At 40.9% G+C, this 23,275-nt stretch overlaps 1 protein-coding gene across 1 annotated transcript; it reads right to left on the reverse strand.

Moving 5' to 3' along the window:
• Positions 1-4,115: 4,115 nt before the first annotated feature.
• On the reverse strand, positions 4,116-7,457 carry LOC109888989 (G-protein coupled receptor 26). Its single transcript, XM_020480134.2, has 3 exons — positions 6,342-7,457; positions 5,304-5,417; positions 4,116-4,440 (listed from the first exon to the last, which is right to left on the reverse strand). Exons 1-3 carry the CDS (start codon positions 7,010-7,012, stop codon positions 4,200-4,202), a joined length of 1,026 nt encoding a protein of 341 aa, XP_020335723.1. The 5' UTR covers positions 7,013-7,457; the 3' UTR covers positions 4,116-4,199.
• Positions 7,458-23,275: the final 15,818 nt, after the last annotated feature.

Consider the following 23,275-nt stretch of genomic DNA (forward strand, 5'->3'; position numbering starts at 1 on the left):
GTCAATTTAAATAAATGTAGCCAATTTATTCATTACTGTATTTAGCTAACATTAGATAGTTAATCCAGAGATTCCTACCTTTGCCTCTGTTTGGCAGTCTCGTCCAGATCATTATGGCATTTGTAGTTCTGTAGGATAGCCACATTAGCAGCTAATTAGCATTTCATTTTCAAGGGGTGAATACAGGCGGATATATTGATCAAATTCACTTCAGAGGGATTTACATGGTTATCAAAACGTCATGCCAGGGTAAGCCTACACGAAACAGCCCTTATCCCCTCTGGGTAAAATTAATGGTGGAAAAACAATTGGAACCAGTTCCTTGTTTGATTGCAAGGTTCTATGGGTATTATGACTCATACTGTGGTACTCTATTTGAAGTTCACTTTCATTTCTGTGTTAGTTTAGACCGTTTTGTGAGGTGGTGATGGTAAGGGCGATGGGCTGTCATTACCCATCATCCTTTGGCTCTGTCACAGCTGCCTGCTCACTGTAGTGCTTCTAGAGATATGCCTCCCCTTTCCCCTTTCCTCTGTTCTCTTTCCTCTTTTTCCACTTATTTCCTCACAACCCTGCAATTACCATGGCCCTTAACTGTCAACCTGTTTCTATTGTGAAATCCCAGGGTAAGAGAATGTAGCTGCGCTGTCATCATTTCAGCAGGGTAGAGGTGGGTGTAACGTATTTTAAACTATTATTCCTCAAACAAATTATCCTTCCTACATTGTCTTTTACTTCTGACTGTGAGTGTAGTATTACCATGTAAAGATTTGTCCTTTGAGATATACTGTTGTTGAACATTCAAAGTAGGACACAATTGGGTCAAGTTCAATTGTATGTACGCCATAATGAGTTTTAAACGGTACCCTCATACCTTTAACATGCCATATAATACCACATCACCATCCTGGATATTGAATGTGGCTGGATGTCTGGATGACATCTTTATGAGGGTCTATCTTGTTATAGCAATGAAATGCACACATACTTCAGCTCTCAAACCATATCCTTGTCACTTAATCAAAGACAAGACTAGTAGTTGTCACTACTTCTTCACCAGTAATATGTATTGCTACAATAAAAAAATAGTCTCCTTAGCTTATTTTGTATGACTGCAATGGCCATGAGTTGACTATCATGTCACAATAGCTAATAAGAACTACTGGACAGTATGATACCTCCAAAGGCATTATGCATACAACCAAATAACTTGAGTGAAGCATTTTCCCTTTTGAAATGCACAGCATTTATTTCAATAAAGTCACAAATGTATTTAGCAAAACTGAACACTGCTTTGACTGCTTTTAACAAAAATAAATATACATTTTCATCTGTCTAGGGCATCAAACACTCAAAGGAAATGAAAGTAATACACTTTACCTTGGTTGCCAACATCACCAAAATTCATTAACTTTACAACTGAAAATGTAATCTACGACCGCTCAGGTGACTCCTCTATAGATGAAGTGGTAATACTGTGGGTGTTAGTAATGTAGAGCAAAAATAGAATGTTTAAAAATGTATTATACAGTATGGATATAATGGCTATACTATCACATTCAAATAGATAATTATCCAGTTTTATGCATGATATGATAATACAATTTAATAATATTCAAGAAACAGTTTGATAATGCCACATCATCAGCGTACCATACTCTACAATCATACAGATGTATGGGGTCTTAAATTTGAGCCAGTTTGTTACAGCAGGAAAACAATCCTGCAGCAACAGGAAATGTTAAATATGACGTGGATTATAATTAATGGCAATTTTTTTGTATGGGTTGATACATTTTTTGTTACAGCAAATCAATTCTGAAATGTTGGTGGAAATTACAAGTTTGCATTTCCTGCCGTGCAGGAACATTCTCAGCAACAAAACAGTGATCAAATTAAGACCCTACATCTGTACACAACTATGTCGCTGAGTCACTGTATACACTTTTGCAGCTATATCGCACAAGGTATCATACCAACAAAAAATGATCTCAAATGCTTTATATTCCCATAGTTATCCATCCAGATGTTACTACACTTAGGTGATAGTGATACAGAGACATGTTATCCCTTTTACAGTGATATAATCACGCGTTTGAAAGGCACTCAATTGTGTAGAATTTTGCCCATGCAGCTACATCATCTTAGCTATGTGAGTCATAGTCAGGGCATGCTACCTTGCACACCAACTCATTGGGCCCAGGAACAGTGAATCCTGGCGATGTTGCTACACTAATGAGCAGCAACATATGTCAAAATCTCATTTGTCTTATCTGAAGTCATACATGCTACAACAAGAAATCACTCCATCAAAACCACTCGGTTGGAATGAAACCATTTTAAACTAATTGACATACTTTAATGAACTACGAGTGACTCACTGGCTTAGCAACAGTAATTCGTGACCCACATGACTCTCCGTCATATCTTCCCAATTAAGGGCGTCATGTTTTCTCACTCATGTCACACAACGAGACAAGAGAGCAACAGTTAACCCTGCTCGAAACTGCGAAAGTACAAAATCGATACAAAGCAACAATCTCTTCTCAGGTTTTTTCCAACTCTCTCCACTCTCCAACCATGGCTCACTACTTAGGTACAGTTGAAGTCGGAAGTTTACATACACCTTAGCCAAATACATTTAAACTCAGTTTTTCACAATTCCTGACATTTAATCCTACTAGGATTAATCCTAAAGTCCCTGTCTTAGGTCAGTTAGGATCACCACTTTATTTTAAGAATGTGAAACGTCAGAATAATAGTAGAGGGAATTATTTATTTCAGCTTTTATTTCTTTCATCACATTCCCAGTGGGTCAGAAGTTTACATACACTCAATTAGTATTTGGTAGCATTGCCTTTAAATTGTTTAACTTGGGTCAAATGTTTCAGGTAGACTTCCACAAGCTTCCCAAAATAAGTTGGGTGAATTTTGGCCCATTCCTCCTGACAGAGCTGGTGTAACTGAGTCAGGTTTGTAGGACTCCATGCTCGCACACGCTTTTTCAGTTCTGCCCACACAATTTTCTATAGGACTGAGGTCAAGGCTTTGTGATGGCCACTCCAATACCTTGACTTTGTTGTCCTTAAGCCATTTTGCCACAACTTTGGAAGTATGCTTGGGGTCATTGTCCATTTGGAAGACCCATTTGCGACCAAGATTTAACTTCCTGGCTGATGTTTTGAGAGGTTGCCTCAATATATTCACCTAATTTTCCTTCTCATGAAGCCATCTATTTTGTGAAGTGCACCAGTCTCTCCTGCAGCATGATGCTGCCACCCCCATCCTTCACGGTTGGGATGGTGTTCTTCAGCTTGCAAGCCTCCCCTTTCCCTCCAAACATAATGATTGTCATTATAGTCAAACAGTTCTATTTTTGTTTCATCAGACCAGAGAACATTTCTCCAAAAAGTATGATCTTTGTCCCCATGTGCAGATGCAAACCGTAGTCTGGCTTTTTTATGGCGGTTTTGGAGCAGTGGCTTCTTCCTTGCTGAGCGGCCTTTTAGGATTTTCACAGGGTCCTTTTCTGTTGTTCTGGGATTGATTTGCATTTTTCACACCAAAGTACGTTCATCTCTAGGAGACAGAGCACGTCTCCTTCCTGAGCGGTATGATGGCTGCGTGGTCCCATGGTGTTTATACTTGCGTACTATTGTTTGTACAGATGAATGTGGTAACTTCAGGCATTTGGAAATTGCTCCCAAGAATGAACCAGCCTTGTGGACGTCTACAATATTTTTTCTGAGGTCTTGGCTCATTTCTTTTGATTTTCCCATGATGTCAAGCAAAGAGGCACTGAGTTTAAGGTAGTCCTTGAAATACATCCACAGGTACACCTCCAATTGACTCAAATGGTGTCAATTAGCCTATCATCAGCTTCTAAAGCCATGACATCATTTTCTGGAATTTTCCAAGCTGTTTAAAGGCACAGTCAACTTAGTGTATGTAAACTTCTGACCCACTGGAATTGTGATACAGCGAATAATGACTGAAATAATCTGTCTGTAAACAATTGTTGGAAAAATCACTTGTGTCATGCACAAAGTAGATTTCCTAACATACTTGCCAAAACAATAGTTTGTTAACAAGAAATTTGTGGAGTGGTTGAAAAATTAGTTTTAATGACTCCAACCTAAGTGTATGTAAACTTCCGACTTCAACTGTATGTAATGTACAATTTCTCCATCTGGCCATAGTCAATGGGTGGGTTTGAAGTTGTTGGTATCGTTGACCCTTCCGTTCTCCACCATGCGGGCGGAGGAGTTAAAGGAACTTCTCTTCAGGATCTTGTTGGTCAGGTCGCTGCATGTCTTCCTGTACTGGTTCCGGAGCAGTGAGTAGACAAAGGGGTCGCAGGCTGCCTTGCTGTAGGCCAAACACTTAGACAAGACACCCCAGTGAGGGTTTATCTGTCCTAGCGTGAAGAGCTCGAAGATTCTGACACAACAAGCACAGAGAGATAAGTTATATTATGAACAGTGGATAGCTGTTTCATAGACCAGTGAAAAAACAACACAGATGTCAAAAAACCTAATGTCCTGTGGAAACTCTTTAATAAGCTCTCAGAAATGTCAACATTTTGCTTCAAAATGCCATGGCTCTGAGTCGATCGTAAATGTTAGGGGATGTGGAGTTGCTCTTGTTTGTCTCACTGTCCTTACCAGGTAAGTGTATGGAGGCGTTTCACAAGGACAAGGCTCATTCTCATTATGACGAGCTCAGGTCACTGGTCTTGTGATTTACAGCCGCTATCAAACTCACAATGGGGATCTCACTATAATTATAACCCCTGATGTGATCTCCATCTTCGCGGTTATGTTCTATCCCCTTCTGAAGGGTTGCAGCTGCACTTCTACAATAGGCAGCAGGTGTAATGAGAAGTATCATCATGGTCTCTGACTCACTCATAATGACACGTCCACCCATGTTAACTCTCTTACAGATTATCTTTCTCTTACAGATTATCTTTCTCTTACACTCTTTCTCCCTTTCCTGGGATTTCATCCTAAAACTCATGTAGAAAAAGGGTGACAACATAATCACCCTCAAGCTGATTGGTTAGGGATTTAGATATGGATCGATAGAACATAATAAGATGGGGTTGTAGAAATTGACTATGGTCCATGTTGCAAAGTCATTTTTTCTACCCAAAGCACAAACCATTTGCACAGGAAGTAGACAACTTTCGTTGGTCTCAGATGGGGAATTGGTGTCACCACAGTTCGCAGCAGCCAATCCCACAATATAACACCATCCCACATGCACAGGGGTGTTGAGGATAGATTTGAACCCCTGCTCACCTCGTGATGACGTAAGGGGCGAAGCACACCACAAACGTTCCAATGAATGTGATGATCTTCTTGGTGGCTCTCTGCCTCCGCTGTCTCTGCTCATCCAGGCATCGCTGGCGCACACTACCAAAGGACAGAGGGGACCATTATCAACCCAGGGGACGACCCAGGAGCACAGCCTCAAAACATGGCCTCTCGAGTGGAATGAAGGGTGATGGAGAAAACAGCATGCTTCTATGGACAGTATCAGAGCACAGCCTCAGGTCAATGCCAATGGATTGTTCAAGATATCGAAACTGTAACACATCCATTATGTAAATCAAGTCCAATTCCAGGTCAATACTTATTGTTTAATTGATCGCTAATCACAAGGAATTGACCCCGGCCTCTGAGAAAGAAGAAAGACAGACAACAGGGAAAGTGACAGAGAGATGGCATCAATCTACCTATTTGAGGCTAGTTTAACTATTTGAGTTATGTAATGTGGAGGTGATTGAAAAGGGATAATCAAATGCAGTCAACAATACAGGTCCAATGCAGTCGTTTTTATCTCAATATCAAATCATTTCTGGGTGACAATTAAGTACCTTAATGTGACTGTTTTCAATGTACATGGTCAAAAAGAAACAACAAATAGCTTATTAGCAAAGAGCAATTTCTCAAACAAGAATTTAGCTAGGACAGTCTGGGAGTGGTCAGAGTTGGGAGGGGGAGGCAGGCCAAAACTCCATCCCACCATGACAGGCTGAGATTTCAGGCGCCTTTTCAAACAGTACATTTTCACAGTACTATTCAAGTTTTATAATGGTCACTATTTGTAATGGTTTTGATCTGTATGTGAAGAGCTCTTGGTTTGGAATATATTTGTGTCATTTTAGTTTTGATAAAGGGGGCTGAGATCTGAGACCGTAACATTGGACCAAAGCGGTGGTGCTGAAATCAATCCTAAATCCACTGAAATCGCATTGGTAATTTTGCAATTACAATTCGTGGGATAATCTGAAAAAATGTCAAAGCAAATGACTCAGACTAGGCTCAACGGCTTACCTCGGGTGAATATCCACAAGCAGCAATAAGGTCTGCATAGTGATCACGTCGATGCGTTTACAGTGAAACCGCGCAACTTTCAGAACTTTCAGGTACGTTACACACAACACGATTAAGGTCAAGAGAAACGTGAGAGAGTGTAACACCACAGTGTAGATGATGAACTGCGTCCGGGAGCCGCTTGCTCTCGCATTGCAGAGCGTACATGATGCGTAAAGGTGATGGTACCCAACCCAGGAAGAGCAAGTGGCCACCGTGGAGAACGAGAGCGAGTGCATCCACGTGTATCCAAGCCCTATCACTGCGTCCCGGTGTCGTATTCTGGAGTGGTAGCTCAGCGGAAAAACTACTGCCACCCATCGATCGATGCTCAAAGCCCCCATACTGAGCATTGAGTTGGTGGTGAGAAAAGTATCCAGGAAACCCACAGTTTGACAGAACCCGCTGCCTCCAGTGTTTCCTTTGTTGATAAGTCCGACCAGAGTTAGAGGCATATTGGACACGGTAAGCAACAGGTTACAGACGGTTAGGTTGAGGATAAACAACCCGGGCACCTGCTTTCGAATCTCCTGGTTGTACAAAAAGCAGATCAGTACCACCACGTTGGACAGAAACGAGACGGCGATGACCACTACTACAAACACAGAGATAGCCATGTCCGCAATGTGCATTGTGCGTGTGTCCCACTCAAATATCCGTACTTTTGACAATTGTATCCACCGTCCAGCTTCTGAAACAAATTACATATAGCATCGTGCTGGAACTACGATGTCCAACAAGCAAACATCCGACACAGTTCCACGGTTATTCTTCGTTGTCCTTCTCGTGCCTCCATGTAACGATACAGCCGGCTCACTATGGAGAGTCGCAAGAAGGGACATCCAAGTATCCTCGATGTGCTGAACCAAATGTCTCCAGGAACAGGTGATTACAAACAGACACACCCCTGCACGTGTGGCTGCACTAAGTTTCTAACTATTTATTTCTTGCCACTGCTCGCACAACATCCCCGTATTGCGCAATTGCGTAGTGTACTGGTGGACAGCTTTGCAAACGCCCAGCTCAGTCTCTCGGATGGTCTGTCTCTGGCGATGCTTATGTCGTATATGTCACACCTCACCCACACCCATATGCTACACACTCCATCGCCTCCCCAAAGCAACCCAAAAATGTATTTTTCTTCAATATCATGCGGTAAGTGTTAACTCATGCAACTGACATCGTGCTCGACCCTACAATTCGATAAACATCATACAACAAATGTATCTATGTGTTATCTCTAGCTGATGTAAGTCCCATATTACTGCGTTATAGGAGTTAACCAGGCTGTAGTTAATCCACAAGAGTATGGAGCATATAAATGACTGATATCACAATTTATAATTATAGATATTATAGACACAACATATGATCAATCAGCAGCAGTAGCTCTTAAGCCCTAGAGGTTGGAGAGGCTGTCCAGTAGCCAGAAGGTTTCTGGTTCAAGCCCCAGGCGGGGCAACACAGAAATGAGAATGGAACTGAAATCATACTTGGATGGCTTCTGGTCTCTGATCCCATGTACCATCTCCTGCCATTGTGCCCATGAGTAAAGCACTTGACCCCCCACAATTGCTCTCCACCCAGCGGTGTTGCGCTTCTGCTGACCCTGTATCTCTCAATGTGTTTGTATGCATCTGGGGGTGTTGATAAAGGCAGAAAATGTTCTATGTTCTAACCAATGGACAATAAAGTTGTATTCTATTATTTTCTATTAATTGTGTGGACAAACAGCCAGTGTGATTATCTACAAAAGCTTTCTGAAGCCTGAAGCTGCCTTTCTTTCAAAAACACTGCTTTTCCATTGACTAATGCTCGGCTTATCCCCATCCATATTTGTATAGTCCGTTGCACAGATACTATACTGGCTTCTTAGGCACACACAACACACAAACACTATTTACAGCCCCCTGTCTAGAAAGATCTCTGATAGCATCCCATGACCAACAGGCATACTGTAGGTTGGCATTCATGCTAAATGGGATCGTAATGAGAGGGTATCTAAGTGTAGCTACTACTGTTTTTCTGCTAAGTGTTGAATGCTAGTAATGTTAATGAATAACACAAGAGAATTACACAATGTAGAGAGATTACAAATATGTGTTATTTCTCCACAAGACAAGAGAGGATGGTTCATGTTGCGATGCTGCTGGAGTGGACAGTGGACTTTGTTGCTGACGGTGTTGACAACAGGTGATTGCACGGATTTACGTCAATTACAGCGGCAGGGCCAGATGGCTTTGCCAGATGCTGTGTCTACTGTGGATTCCCCCCGACGTCCTCTATACAAGGGTCTGGGGGGGGGGGGGGGGGGGGACTCCACGGGGGTCTTGTGTATCTGGTAAACACAGAATAGAACAGACAGACCCAGACAGACATAGTCATGTCTCAATCAATATAGAAATTATTTTGTATTTATTGAGAATTTAAACATACTATGACATGGGATGCATACGTGGCCTGTAAACCATGTCTCTTTCCCCTCTAGTTTTTGCCCCAGACTGTTCACACAATCATCACACATGATCAAATGGCCCTCATTTAACACTGTCAGACACCTCCCTCCCATCTTGTTCTATATTGGAAAGTTCAATTAACATGCTCAATGAGAATGGCCAGAGTAAAGAGGAGAGTTGAAATGACTAATTTGCACAAAATCATTTATATATTAGATTTGTTTCTGGGCTGAATTAAAAGCATTGATATGATGTAATTAGATTGAAAGAGATTTCTCCACCACCAGAGAGGACCACAATCAGTCTTCGAATAGAAAATGGTCAAGACAGTGATCCAGGAATTATGGGTAGTTGCAAGGCATTGATATTGATATACAGTTTTCTAATTAGTTTAACCAAGAAAATCATTTTTAATGGTACACTTTTGACAAGACAGAGATTGTGAGATACAACTAGATGGTTAGCGAAAGTTTGTTGGCTGTTATTATTTGAAACTTTCTGAACCATAAAGCTATCTAAACATCTTTACATATGACAGGTACAGTACAAACAAAAGTCCATGCTTGCTGATATGATGCGTACTACTGCAGTACTACTGCATATTCTAAATATGACACTACAGCTCCTCTGCTGATATGTCTATTTAGTAGTTGGAGGAGTTTTGTGGTGCTCTATTTAAGCAATAAGGCCCGAAGGCGTCTGGCTAAGGGCTGTTCCATGGCTAAGGGCTGTTCTTAGGCACGACTCAACGCCCTTAGCCGTGGTATATTTGCCATATACCACAACCCGCCGAGGTGCCTTATTGCTATTATAAACTGGTTGACAACGTAATTATAGCAGTAAAAATAAATGTTTTGTCATACCCGTGGTATACGGTCTGATATACCACGGCTGTCAGCCAATCAGTATTCAGGACTCGAACCACCCAGTTTATATGATCCATTAGCTGTGAAAGCTTGGCCAGAGATAGCAGCACATGCAAATCATCTACACACTATCCTATCATACTTTTAATTAGACCCCATCATCATGGTCTTTCTCCTCTTTCTCCGGCTGTGCTGGCCTGCGTGGCTGGCTGTAACACGTCACCAGTCTGGGCCCAGCCAATCATGCTCTCCCATCTGCTTTGATGCGCTGTCCCTGGTAATGAGCGTGATGTTACAGTATACAATATATTGGCATGGTAGTCAGCAGCTCTCTGCTTCTGAAGATGGAAGGAGAGGAAGTGTTAATGAGTGAGTGTGGTGGTGGATGTCAGTGCTCTTTCGGTGCGTGTGTGTGTGTGTATCTGCATATGTGTGGGTGAAGGTGTAGGTGTTTAGGGCCATCAAGTCTGTCATAATTTTTGGCATGTTACAGGGATAATTACAGTATGATAGCATTATGAAATAGTGGCATATTAGATTATCATGGGTGACAATGCAGCAAATTGGTATGGAGGGGTGGTTAATCTGTACATGGTATATTCTTTCATAAAAAAAGATAGTTGATAGTTTCATATGACAGTAATCAGTAATACATTGTTTATATCAGACCTTCATTTGAAAGGATGTTATCCTCTCTTGCTCTCTCTCTCTTTGTCCTTCTCTGTGTGTGTGTATGGTTGTTGGTGATGGGTGACTCATGTCGTAGGCTATGCAGCCCCTACTGGCTTATGCACAATTTCAGATGCTGTCTTTTCACACTAGCCTTTGTTTGTTTGTGCTTGGGCAGCCCTCTCCTTTCTCCAGGCACCCCCCTCCCCCTCTCTCTCACACTCTCTCTCTCTATTTCTCTCTCCCTCCCTCTTCCCTCTCGCCCTCTGGAAGACGACTGGTGAACTATTTAAATCAGTGAAACGGACTCTTTCAAAATATGTTTTGACAGTCTAGAATCTGGTCAGTCGCCCCCTTGCTGTGTGTCAACTAATAGATCAAAATGTCGGATTAAAGCCGAGATACAACACATATCTCTCAGAGATCTCAGTAAATAAAAGGGGAATAGAGCAGGACTTGAAACACCTCAGTATATACACTCTTCGAAAAATGGGTTCCAAAAGAGTTCTTCGGCTGTCCCCATAGGAGAACCCTTTGAAGAACCCTTTTTGGTTTGAGGTAAAAAAAAAAGTTTTGATTTGAGATAGAACCCTTTTGGGTTCCATGTAGAACCCTCCGTGGAAAGGGTTCTACATAGAATCCAAAAGGGTTCTACCTGGGACCAAAAAGGGTTCTTCAAAGGGTTCTCCTATGTGGACAACCGGAGAACCCTTTTGTAGTTACTGTGTGTCAATATGATTGGTTTCCCCCTGGTGTTTCTACTCCTCTATATGTGTTTTCCAATCATACGCGCTTACCTGGCTGTCATGAAGTTTGTCCGTAGGATGCACCTATCAGACCTATGATGTAAACGCTACCCCCCAGCTTCACAGTCACAGCTGGAGTAAGTCCTCTGAATCACATTGTAAACAAAGCCACCTAACTCCTGGACTGTGACAGCCCTTCCCCCTTTTTTTTGCTTTTTTTTTGCAGTTTTACATGTCAAAATGAGGGAAAATCGCTGTTTTCACATGTTGAGCTTAACTTTAACATGTAAACCATATTTTCACATGATTTACATGTAGTTCACATGCTAACACCACCTTCTCACATGTGAGAAGAAAAAACCTGTGAATTGCAGTTGCACATGCAATATGTCCGGTTTCACATGTAAAAAACCATTCACGTGAAAATCTAATTTGTAGTTTCACAAAAACAAAAAAAACATTCACATGTCAAAATCTCCCTTTGCAAGTTCGCATGTGGTGGTGAAATAGTGTTAGTCTCCTCACGTTACACCACCACGTGAAAAGGTGGTGTAGACAACTCACAGTAGCAATGCTTCCACATATGGAATTGCAGATTCTGTAATGCCATTCTGTAAAAAGGTAACTTAGCCTACCTGAGTATAATAATTCAAGTGGGTAAAAAAGTATTATTTCTGGGCCTCCCAAGGGGCGCAGCGGTTTGTTTATTTTATTTACTTAACTTTTAACTAGGCAAGTCAGTTAAGAACAACTTCTTATTTACAATGACTGTCTACCCCGGCCAAACCCTAACCTGGATGATGCTGGGCCAAATGTGCACCGCACTATGGGACTCCCAATCACGGCCGGTTGTGATGCAGCCTGGAACCGAACAAGGGTCTGTAGTGGTGCCTCTAGCACTTAGATGCTGTGCCATAGACCGCTGTGCCACTCAGGAGCCCTAAGGCACTGCATTTCAGTGCTAGAGGTGTCACTACAGACCCGGGTTCGATCCCGGGTGGTATTGCAACCGGCCGTGATCTGAAGTCCCATAGCGCTGCTCACAATTGGCCCAGCGTTGTCTGGGTTAGGGGAGGAAGTAACTAAAGATACATTTTTGTGATTTTAGATCACGTTTTTTTTATCACATAAACTAGGTTTACAGACACAAAAAGATCCCACCTTGTCTAGCATATTTTGTTTTGTCGAAATTTGGAAAGTTTACCAACAAATGTTCTGTTTCCGTCAGGCCTGTCGTGACATTTTTTATCCGACGCATAAAAAACTTTGGATGGAAACCTGGTAATTGTCTAAAAACATTCAAATTACAATGAAAACATCCCTAATACATCATCTATACAGCTAAAAACAACGATGTGATGTCAAAACAAGTTGACTTTGAGGTTAAGAAAGTATGTTTATCAATTTACCTGAAATTATGAATTTGCGGATAATCGTGATTAATCACTGAAAACCCTGTGATAAACTCAATGTTTTGTTGTCATTTAACAGCCCTGGTTGACATTAAAATGTGAAAATGCACATGTGAAAGTGTAGTGGACATGAGTCGGTCATGGTTTTCATGGTCAAGTGACGAGGTAGCCCGGCCTGCAACTTTAAAATGAATGCTGGCCCTCTTGATCGAATGGTCAAGACATTGGGAGACCTGATTTCTAATCCTGCCAGTTACAAATTCACACATGTGAATCTTACACTATCACATGTCTGAGTCATGTGAAATATCACGTGAGACTTCATACATTACATTTTTCACTTGATCTGTTCATGTTGTTGTTGTTTTTTTGTAAGGGAGCATACCTGCGGTATGTGGGTCATGATGGAGTTCTGATCGTCAGCTAGCTAACAAAAACAGCAAAAATATATATTTTCCATCAACACTTTAAAACTTGTCAATGCACATTTGAATATGATGCTAGAGACCATGTCATACTAACATATTCATGTTCCCGCCATGTCACAAATTATTTATTTGAAATGTGGGTCCCAACTGCAAATATTCAGAGGGTGTATGCGACTGGATTATGAGTGATGGAGATAATGTTTTCTCCCGTCCCTCCTGTCCCCCATCTCCCAATTATTTTGAGAGCGTTTAACCACTTGTATTGTTTCATGCTTTTCAACAAAACATATTTAAAAGGCCTGCAGAATTGTTGCTCAATTTATTTTCAGTCCTTGTTTGCTGTTTGCCAAATGCATTCCCTTCCAGGACTGGCACTGTATGTCACAGAGGTTGGTTTCATTCAGCCAGGTAATGATTATGATGGAGGCTGACTCAGAACTCTTTGTCAACTGTAACCATTTGCCATTTTGAAAGGGCCTTGACTTGAAACCAGGTTTGATTGGATGGCTGTTTCACAGACTCATGTTGGCCTTGTGGAAGCTTTTTAAAAGCTCTGTGCCGACACAGAAAGTGACTGTGGAAATGAAGAATGTTCACATTGTGTGTCTGCCTGCTCATCCTGATTAGACTTCTCTGTTGTCACCTCTCCTCATCACGCCCACCCTGTCTGAGGCGTAGGCACAAGCTCATCCGTCCAACTATCCTCTCAGACAGACTGGCCGAATTCATTATTCACACTTTGTCATTTAGGCAGACATTCTTACCAGAGCCTCCAGAAAACGCGAGACAGCATTTGCCCCAATACTTCTCAATCTGGTGTGGAGCCACCACACCACTTTCAAAGCAGCAGCACCAAACGTGCTTACCAGACATATTCATTAGTTCACGTCATAAAAAAACATTGTGCAATGGAAAAGAAAGCAGGCATTTCTTATTGGATAAGGTGATATAGTACCACCCACAATTCCAGCCTGTTTGCCTATGTTTTATCTAGTGAATTCATCCCTTTCCCTGGGATTTCACATGGTAACCACCACGCTCGCTGTGATTGGTGGATTCACCTGCCCGTCACAGTCATCTCCTAGCTACAGCCTACAGAGACTCATCAACCATGCCTCTCAACAACTATGTTTGGTTGCATCAGCACCTTGTTGTTTGACTCTACAATCTTTTCTTCTTTCTTACTTCTTTCTTTCTTCACTCACACTCCTCTCCTGCATGCCTGGTTGCCTGAGAGAGCGAACACACATTTTAAAGGACAATAAGATACTGTATGTGTTTATAAAAGCAGTTAATAAAAGCAGTTTAGTCATCCTCTAAAACTATATAGAATGATCCAATCTATAGCTAGTAAACAAAACTCCTAATGTTAGGTTAAGTAGACTAGCTAGATGGCTACCTAGCTAACATTAGCTAGTAAGGTTGATGCAATAACGCAGCCAGCAGCTAACGTTAATAAGTTAGACTCCATGAATAAATGTGTTATTGTGTTATCTTTATCCTGTGTTTGGCACAGGATAAAGAGAGTGAAACGATCAGCTGCTGCTACCCAAGGCTACCCAAGGCCACGAGATACTGAAGTTCCTGAAAAGGTTAGACAGCCAGTTTGTTAGTCCAGTAATATTGGTTGGCATATTATTTTATTTCCACTGCTGGTTACATTATTAGCCCAGATTTTTTTGTGTTATAACATACTGCCGGAAATAACTTTTGGATATCAGAGCGGCGGTAACTCACCAGCATTACTACCAGGAATACGACTTTCCCGAATTGGATCCTTTGTTCGTACCCCCCAGGGCTATTTAACTTATTTCAGAGGTTTCTCCAAAACACCGCTGGCAGAGAAGAGGTATTCGGAGTGAACTTCTAGTCCGGCTCAGGAGGCATGCACACCATCCACCGCTTTTGAGTATATTACTCGCTAATGTTCAGTCTCTGGATAATAAAGTAGATGAGCTCAGGGCGAGGATCTCCTTCCAAAGAGACATCAGGGATGGTAAAATACTCTGTTTCAAGGAAACATGGCTTTCTCGGGATATACTGTCCTCGTCCATACAGCCAGCTGGGTTCTCAGTACATACAGGAATAAGGTACTCTCTGGGAAGAAGAAAGGCGGGGGTGTATGTTTCATGATTAACTACACATGGTGTGATTGTGATAACATACAGAAACTCAAGACCTTTTGTTCACCCGACCTAGAAAACCTCACAATCAAATGCCGACCGTATTACCTCTGAAGAGCCGTGTATATTCCCCCTCAAGCCGATACCACGACAACCCTCAAATAATTACACTGGACCTTATGCAAACTGGAAACCACATATCCTGAGGCTGTGTATATTGTAGCTGGGGATTTTAACAAAGCAAATTTGAGGAAAATGCTACCGAAGTTCTACCAACACATTGACAGTAGTACTTGTGCTGGAAAACCTGACACCCTAGACCCACTTCAATTTGCTTACCGCCCCAATTGATCCACAGACAGTGCAATTGCCATCGCACTGCACACTGACCTACTCCATCTGGACAAGAAGAATAGCTATATAAGAATGCTGTTCATTGACTATAGTTCAGCATTCAACACCATAGTATCCTCCAAGCTCATTATTGAGCTTGTGGCCCTGGGTCTGAACCCTGCCCTGTGCAACTGGGTCCTGGACATCCTGACGAGCCGCCCCCAGGTGATGAAGGTAGGAAACAACACCTCCACTTCACTGATCCTCAACGCCCCACAAGGGTGCATGCTCAGCCCCCTCCTTTTCTCCCTATTCACCCATGACTGCGTGGCCACACACGCCTCCGACTCAATCATCAACTCAATCATGCAGATGACGCAACAGCAGTAGGCCTGATTACCAACAATGATGAGACAGCCTAGACATCCTACAGGGAGGAGGTGAGGGCCCTGGGAGAGGTGTGCCAGGAAAATAACCTCTCACTTAACATCAACAAAACAAAGGAGCTGATCATGGACTTCAGGAAACAGCAGAGGGAGCACGCCCCTATCCACTTCGACGGGACCGCAGTGGAGAAGGGGGAAAGCTTCAAGTTCCTCGGCGTACACATCATAGATGATTTGAAATGGTTCACCCACACAGACAGTGTGGTGAAGAAGGCACAACAGCACCTCTTCAATCTTAGGAGGCTGAATAAATTTGGCTTGGCCCCTAAAAACCTCACAAACTTTTACAGATGGACAATTGAGACCATCCTGTCGGGCTGTATCACTGCCTGGTATGGCAACTGTACCGGCCGCAACTACCTGCCCTACAGGACACCTACAGCAGCCAATGTCACAGGAAGGCCAAAAAGATCATCAAGGACATCAACCACCCGAGCCACGGCCTGTTCACCCCACTATCATCCAAAAGTTGAGGTCAGTACAGGTGCATCAAAGCTGGAATCAAGAGACTGAAAATCAGCTTCTATTTCAAGGCCGTCAGACTGTTTAATAGCCATCACTAGCCGGGTCCAACCGATTACGCAACCCTGCACCTTAGAGGCCGCTGCCCTATATACATAGACTTGGAATCACTGGCCACTTTAATAATGGAACACTAGTCACTTTAATAATGTTTACATACTGCTTTACTCATCTCATATGTATTTACTGTATTCTATTCTACTGTATCTTAGTCAATGCCACTCCAACATTGCTCGATCTAATATTTATATATTTCTTAATTCCATTCTTTTACTTTTAAATCTGTGAGTATTGTTGTGAATTGTTAGATACTACTGCACTGTTGGAGCTAGGAACACAAGCATTTCGCTAAACCAGCAATAACATCTGCTAAATATGTTTATGTGACCAATACGTTTTGATTTGGTGATTATTCACACGTTTGTGGTTGAAAATGTCACTGTCTTAAAAGTAAACATTCAAAATAAATCTGCCACAGAACAGTCTACACAGACAATATGAACATATTTGTCCAACCATTATAGATGGATGGCAAATGCAGAAAGAGAGAATTGGTGGATTCTAGCACTACCATTACTTTCACATACACAGAGACAGGCAGCCATCATGGCGTCAGTCTTTTTCTACTAGCTGGTGCATAGTGACACCTACTGATAAGAAATAGTCATGCGGGTTTGGTTAGAATAGAGTGCAATAGAATGAGTGACATAATAAAATATTATTCATGAAAAGGGGGATTTTACAGGCAATCAGTTCCTACAGTGAGCACCAGGGAACCAACCTCTGATGGGTCAGATGGAGACCAGGACAACTACATTAGTGGTTTCATGACATGCACATAAAAAGTATACTGTGCATAGTGTTAAATGTAACCCTGCCTTGTTACAGTCTACTGTGTATAGTGTTAAATGTAACCCTGCTTTGTTACAGTCTACTGTGTATAGTGTTAAATGTAACCCTGTCTTGTTACAGTCTACTGTGTATAGTGTTAAATGTAACCCTGCCTTGTTACAGTCTACTGTGTATAGTGTTAAATGTAACCCTGCTTTGTTACAGTCTACTGTGTATAGTGTTAAATGTAACCCTGCCTTGTTACAGTCTACTGTGTATAGTGTTAAATGTAACCCTGCTTTGTTACAGTCTACTGGGTATAGTGTTAAATGTAACCCTGCTTTGTTACAGTCTACTGTGTATAGTGTTAAATGTAACCCTGCCTTGTTACAAAGTCTACTGTGTATAGTGTTAAATGTAACCCTGCCTTGTTACAAAGTCTACTGTGTATAGTGTTAAATGTAACCCTGCCTTGTTACAGTCTACTGTGTATAGTGTTAAATGTAACCCTGTCTTGTTACAAAGTCTACAGTGTATAGTGTTAAATGTAACCCTGCCTTGTTACATGGTTTACAGTGTATAGTGTTAAATGTAAGCCTGCTTTGTTACAGTCTACTGTGTATAGTGTTAAATGTAATCCTGCCTTGTTACAAAGTCTACTGTGTATAGTGTTAAATGTAACCCTGCCTTGTTACATGGTTTACAGTGTATAGTGTTAAATGTAACCCTGCCTTGTTACAAAGTCTACTGTGTATAGTGTTAAATGTAACCCTGCCTTGTTACAAAGTCTACTGGGTATAGTGTTAAATGTAACCCTGCCTTGTTACAAAGTCTACTGGGTATAGTGTTAAATGTAACCCTGCCTTGTTACAAAGTCTACTGGGTATAGTATTAAATGTAACCCTGCTTTGTTACAAAGTCTACTGTGTATAGTGTTAAATGTAACCCTGCTTTGTTACAAAGGCTACTGTGTATAGTGTTAAATGTAACCCTGCCTTGTTACAAAGTCTACTGTGTATAGTGTTAAATGTAACCCTGCCTTGTTACAGTCTACTGTGTATAGTGTTAAATATAACCCTGCTTTGTTACAGTCTACTGGGTATAGTGTTAAATGTAACCCTGCTTTGTTACAGTCTACTGTGTATAGTGTTAAATGTAACCCTGCCTTGTTACAGTCTACTGTGTATAGTGTTAAATGTAACCCTGCTTTGTTACAGTCTACTGTGTATAGTGTTAAATGTAACCCTGCCTTGTTACAACGTCTACTGTGTATAGTGTTAAATGTAACCCTGCCTTGTTACAGTCTACTGTGTATAGTGTTAAATGTAACCCTGCTTTGTTACAGTCTACTGGGTATAGTGTTAAATGTAACCCTGCTTTGTTACAGTCTACTGTGTATAGTGTTAAATGTAACCCTGCCTTGTTACAAAGTCTACTGTGTATAGTGTTAAATGTAACCCTGCCTTGTTACAAAGTCTACTGTGTATAGTGTTAAATGTAACCCTGCCTTGTTACAGTCTACTGTGTATAGTGTTAAATGTAACCCTGCCTTGTTACAGTCTACTGTGTATAGTGTTAAATGTAACCCTGTCTTGTTACAAAGTCTACAGTGTATAGTGTTAAATGTAACCCTGCCTTGTTACATGGTTTACAGTGTATAGTGTTAAATGTAACCCTGCTTTGTTACAGTCTACTGTGTATAGTGTTAAATGTAATCCTGCCTTGTTACAAAGTCTACTGTGTATAGTGTTAAATGTAACCCTGCCTTGTTACATGGTTTACAGTGTATAGTGTTAAATGTAACCCTGCCTTGTTACAAAGTCTACTGTGTATAGTGTTAAATGTAACCCTGCCTTGTTACAGTCTACTGTGTATAGTGTTAAATGTAACCCTGCCTTATTAGTCTACTGTGTATAGTGTTAAATGTAACCCTGCCTTGTTACAAAGTCTACTGGGTATAGTGTTAAATGTAACCCTGCCTTGTTACAAAGTCTACTGGGTATAGTGTTAAATGTAACCCTGCCTTGTTACAAAGTCTACTGGGTATAGTGTTAAATGTAACCCTGCTTTGTTACAAAGTCTACTGTGTATAGTGTTAAATGTAACCCTGCTTTGTTACAAAGGCTACTGTGTATAGTGTTAAATGTAACCCTGCCTTGTTACAAAGTCTACTGTGTATAGTGTTAAATGTAACCCTGCTTTGTTACAAAGTCTACTGTGTATAGTGTTGAATGTAACCCTGCTTTGTTACAAAGGCTACTGTGTATAGTGTTAAATGTAACCCTGCCTTGTTACAAAGTCTACTGTGTATAGTGTTAAATGTAACCCTACCTTGTTACAGTCTACTGTGTATAGTGTTAAATATAACCCTGCTTTGTTACAGTCTACTGGGTATAGTGTTAAATGTAACCCTGCCTTGTTACAAAGTCTACTGGGTATAGTGTTAAATGTAACCCTGCTTTGTTACAAAGTCTACTGTGTATAGTGTTGAATGTAACCCTGCTTTGTTACAAAGGCTACTGTGTATAGTGTTAAATGTAACCCTGCCTTGTTACAAAGTCTACTGTGTATAGTGTTAAATGTAACCCTACCTTGTTACAGTCTACTGTGTATAGTGTTAAATATAACCCTGCTTTGTTACAGTCTACTGGGTATAGTGTTAAATGTAACCCTGCTTTGTTACAGTCTACTGTGTATAGTGTTAAATGTAACCCTGCTTTGTTACTGTCTACTGTGTATAGTGTCAAATGTAACCCTGCCTTGTTACAGTCTACTGTGTATAGTGTTAAATGTAACCCTGCTTTGTTACAGTCTACTGTGTATAGTGTTAAATGTAACCCTGCTTTGTTACAGTCTACTGGGTATAGTGTTAAATGTAACCCTGCTTTGTTACAGTCTACTGTGTATAGTGTTAAATGTAAGCCTGCCTTGTTACAGTCTACTGTGTATAGTGTTAAATGTAACCCTGCTTTGTTACAGTCTACTGTGTATAGTGTTAAATGTAACCCTGCTTTGTTACAGTCTACTGGGTATAGTGTTAAATGTAACCCTGCTTTGTTACAGTCTACTGTGTATAGTGTTAAATGTAAGCCTGCCTTGTTACAGTCTACTGTGTATAGTGTTAAATGTAACCCTGCTTTGTTACAGTCTACTGTGTATAGTGTTAAATGTAACCCTGCCTTGTTACAGTCTACTGTGTATAGTGTTAAATGTAACCCTGCTTTGTTACAGTCTACTGTGTATAGTGTTAAATGTAACCCTGCCTTGTTACAACGTCTACTGTGTATAGTGTTAAATGTAACCCTGCCTTGTTACAGTCTACTGTGTATAGTGTTAAATGTAACCCTGCTTTGTTACAGTCTACTGGGTATAGTGTTAAATGTAACCCTGCTTTGTTACAGTCTACTGTGTATAGTGTTAAATGTAACCCTGCCTTGTTACAAAGTCTACTGTGTATAGTGTTAAATGTAACCCTGCCTTGTTACAAAGTCTACTGTGTATAGTGTTAAATGTAACCCTGCCTTGTTACAGTCTACTGTGTATAGTGTTAAATGTAACCCTGCCTTGTTACAGTCTACTGTGTATAGTGTTAAATGTAACCCTGTCTTGTTACAAAGTCTACAGTGTATAGTGTTAAATGTAACCCTGCCTTGTTACATGGTTTACAGTGTATAGTGTTAAATGTAACCCTGCTTTGTTACAGTCTACTGTGTATAGTGTTAAATGTAATCCTGCCTTGTTACAAAGTCTACTGTGTATAGTGTTAAATGTAACCCTGCCTTGTTACATGGTTTACAGTGTATAGTGTTAAATGTAACCCTGCCTTGTTACAGTCTACTGTGTATAGTGTTAAATGTAACCCTGCCTTGTTAGTCTACTGTGTATAGTGTTAAATGTAACCCTGCCTTGTTACAAAGTCGACTGTGTATAGTGTTAAATGTAACTCTACCTTGTTACAGTCTACTGTGTATAGTGTTAAATATAACCCTGCTTTGTTACAGTCTACTGTGTATAGTGTTAAATGTAACCCTGCCTTGTTACAGTCTACTGTGTATAGTGTTAAATGTAACCCTGCTTTGTTACAGTCTAATGTGTATAGTGTTAAATGTAACCCTGCTTTGTTACAGTCTACTGGGTATAGTGTTAAATGTAACCCTGCTTTGTTACAGTCTACTGTGTATAGTGTTAAATGTAAGCCTGCCTTGTTACAGTCTACTGGGTATAGTGTTAAATGTAACCCTGCTTTGTTACAGTCTACTCTGTATAGTGTTAAATGTAACCCTGCTTTGTTACAGTCTACTGTGTATAGTGTTAAATGTAACCCTGCTTTGTTACAGTCTACTGTGTATAGTGTTAAATGTAACCCTGCTTTGTTACAGTCTACTGTGTTTAGTGTTAAATGTAACCCTGCCTTGTTACAGTCTACTGTGTATAGTGTTAAATGTAACCCTGCTTTGTTACAGTCTACTGTGTATAGTGTTAAATGTAACCCTGCCTTGTTACAAAGTCTACTGTGTATAGTGTTAAATGTAACCCTGCCTTGTTACAGTCTACTGTGTATAGTGTTAAATGTAACCCTGCCTTACACCACGCTTACAGAATGAATAATTGCAGAAGAGCACCCTAATCAGATTAACAAATAATAGGTTTTATTTAATAGAAATGTAAACCTGTCTGTCTTTTTATTTTTCAAAGTCCACTGCTTAACATGTGTCTGTATAGAGTGAAATTAATATTTAAAGACATTAAAAATATTATTTGCATAATGCCAAGCAAGCCCTGCTACAGTAGTTCACTAAACTACAGAGTATGTTGTCCATTGAAGTTGTTGTCTCTCTGGCTCTTTTGATATCAGATTCAGAATGAATAATAACAAGGTTTGTGATGGTTTGAAAGGGTTTGATCCACGTTAGGCCAGGAGTGTTTTGAATTCACATGACCCAACAAGAAAAACCCCAGCCCAGTCATAGCACAGATGAAAAGGGAAGCTATCTATAATAATAATATTGTGTCATAACCTAGGAATAGGACCCATAGTTTTACCTGACCAGGTCACGAGATAAGGAAAAACTCCAGGCCCCAGAAAAGATACCTACACATTTTGCCACACCACTTTTGAACCTGTGCTGCCACCTCTAATTCGTAACTAGAGAGGCTGAGTGCATACTGTCTAATACTGTGTTTCTGTGGTGGGTCTGAATGAGGATTTGAATGACTGAATGACAATGGCTAAATAACGCTGCTGAAATTAATGTATGCACTAATGTATCGTCTGCAATAGTGTTCAACATTACATTCCTGGAATGCTAACGGTATGGTTATCGTTGATCATTAGTGAACCAGTGGCTCCCCCTGCTGCCTCAACATAATCAATGAAACATTTGAAAAACTAGCGGACCTGTTGGGGTTTCGGCGGTATCTCTCACAGGTCTGGGACAACGAGACAAGAAAAGGAAACCAGTTCAGAGTATCGGGACATAGCCATTGTCTCATATCCTAATAGCTATTTCACCTGCACTAATGTAATGGTACTGAGAGCATGGGTGTATTCATTACACCGATTCTGTAATAAAATGTTTCGTCTGTTGCAAAACGTTTACTCTCAACGGAAACGTTTTGCAACGAAAACGAGAGTTTCTATTGGACAAATTCAAGTAGGCGCCTCCCTGTTCCGTATGCTCTGTTTACTTCCGTTTGGTTCTTAAACGGGAAACGGTTTCCGTTGCTGGACATAACTGGACCAGGACATCTTCAATGGGTTTCCTTATTATCCTGTCATGTATTCAGTCCCTCTCAGATCAGTTGCCGAGAAGGAAAGGAAGGAGACAAGAACAGCAATGGTGTTTACGAGTATCAGAACCCAGCACTCAACTCCTGATAACTGTCATTCCCTATTCTAACCAGCAGAGGGACCTCTTTACTCTCCAAACAGAGCATTGCTGTTGAGCTTTGAGTAGTGACCTGACCTGTCAACATGTACTAGTGGGTTTTCCTTACATTATCGTGCATTGCACTTTATTTGTGGCTCAATAAACAGCTGTTTGGCCTCTGAGCAACTAAACA

The sequence above is a fragment of the Oncorhynchus kisutch genome, linkage group LG4 (assembly GCF_002021735.2).
Source record: "Oncorhynchus kisutch isolate 150728-3 linkage group LG4, Okis_V2, whole genome shotgun sequence".
Taxonomy (NCBI): Eukaryota; Metazoa; Chordata; class Actinopteri; order Salmoniformes; family Salmonidae; genus Oncorhynchus; species Oncorhynchus kisutch.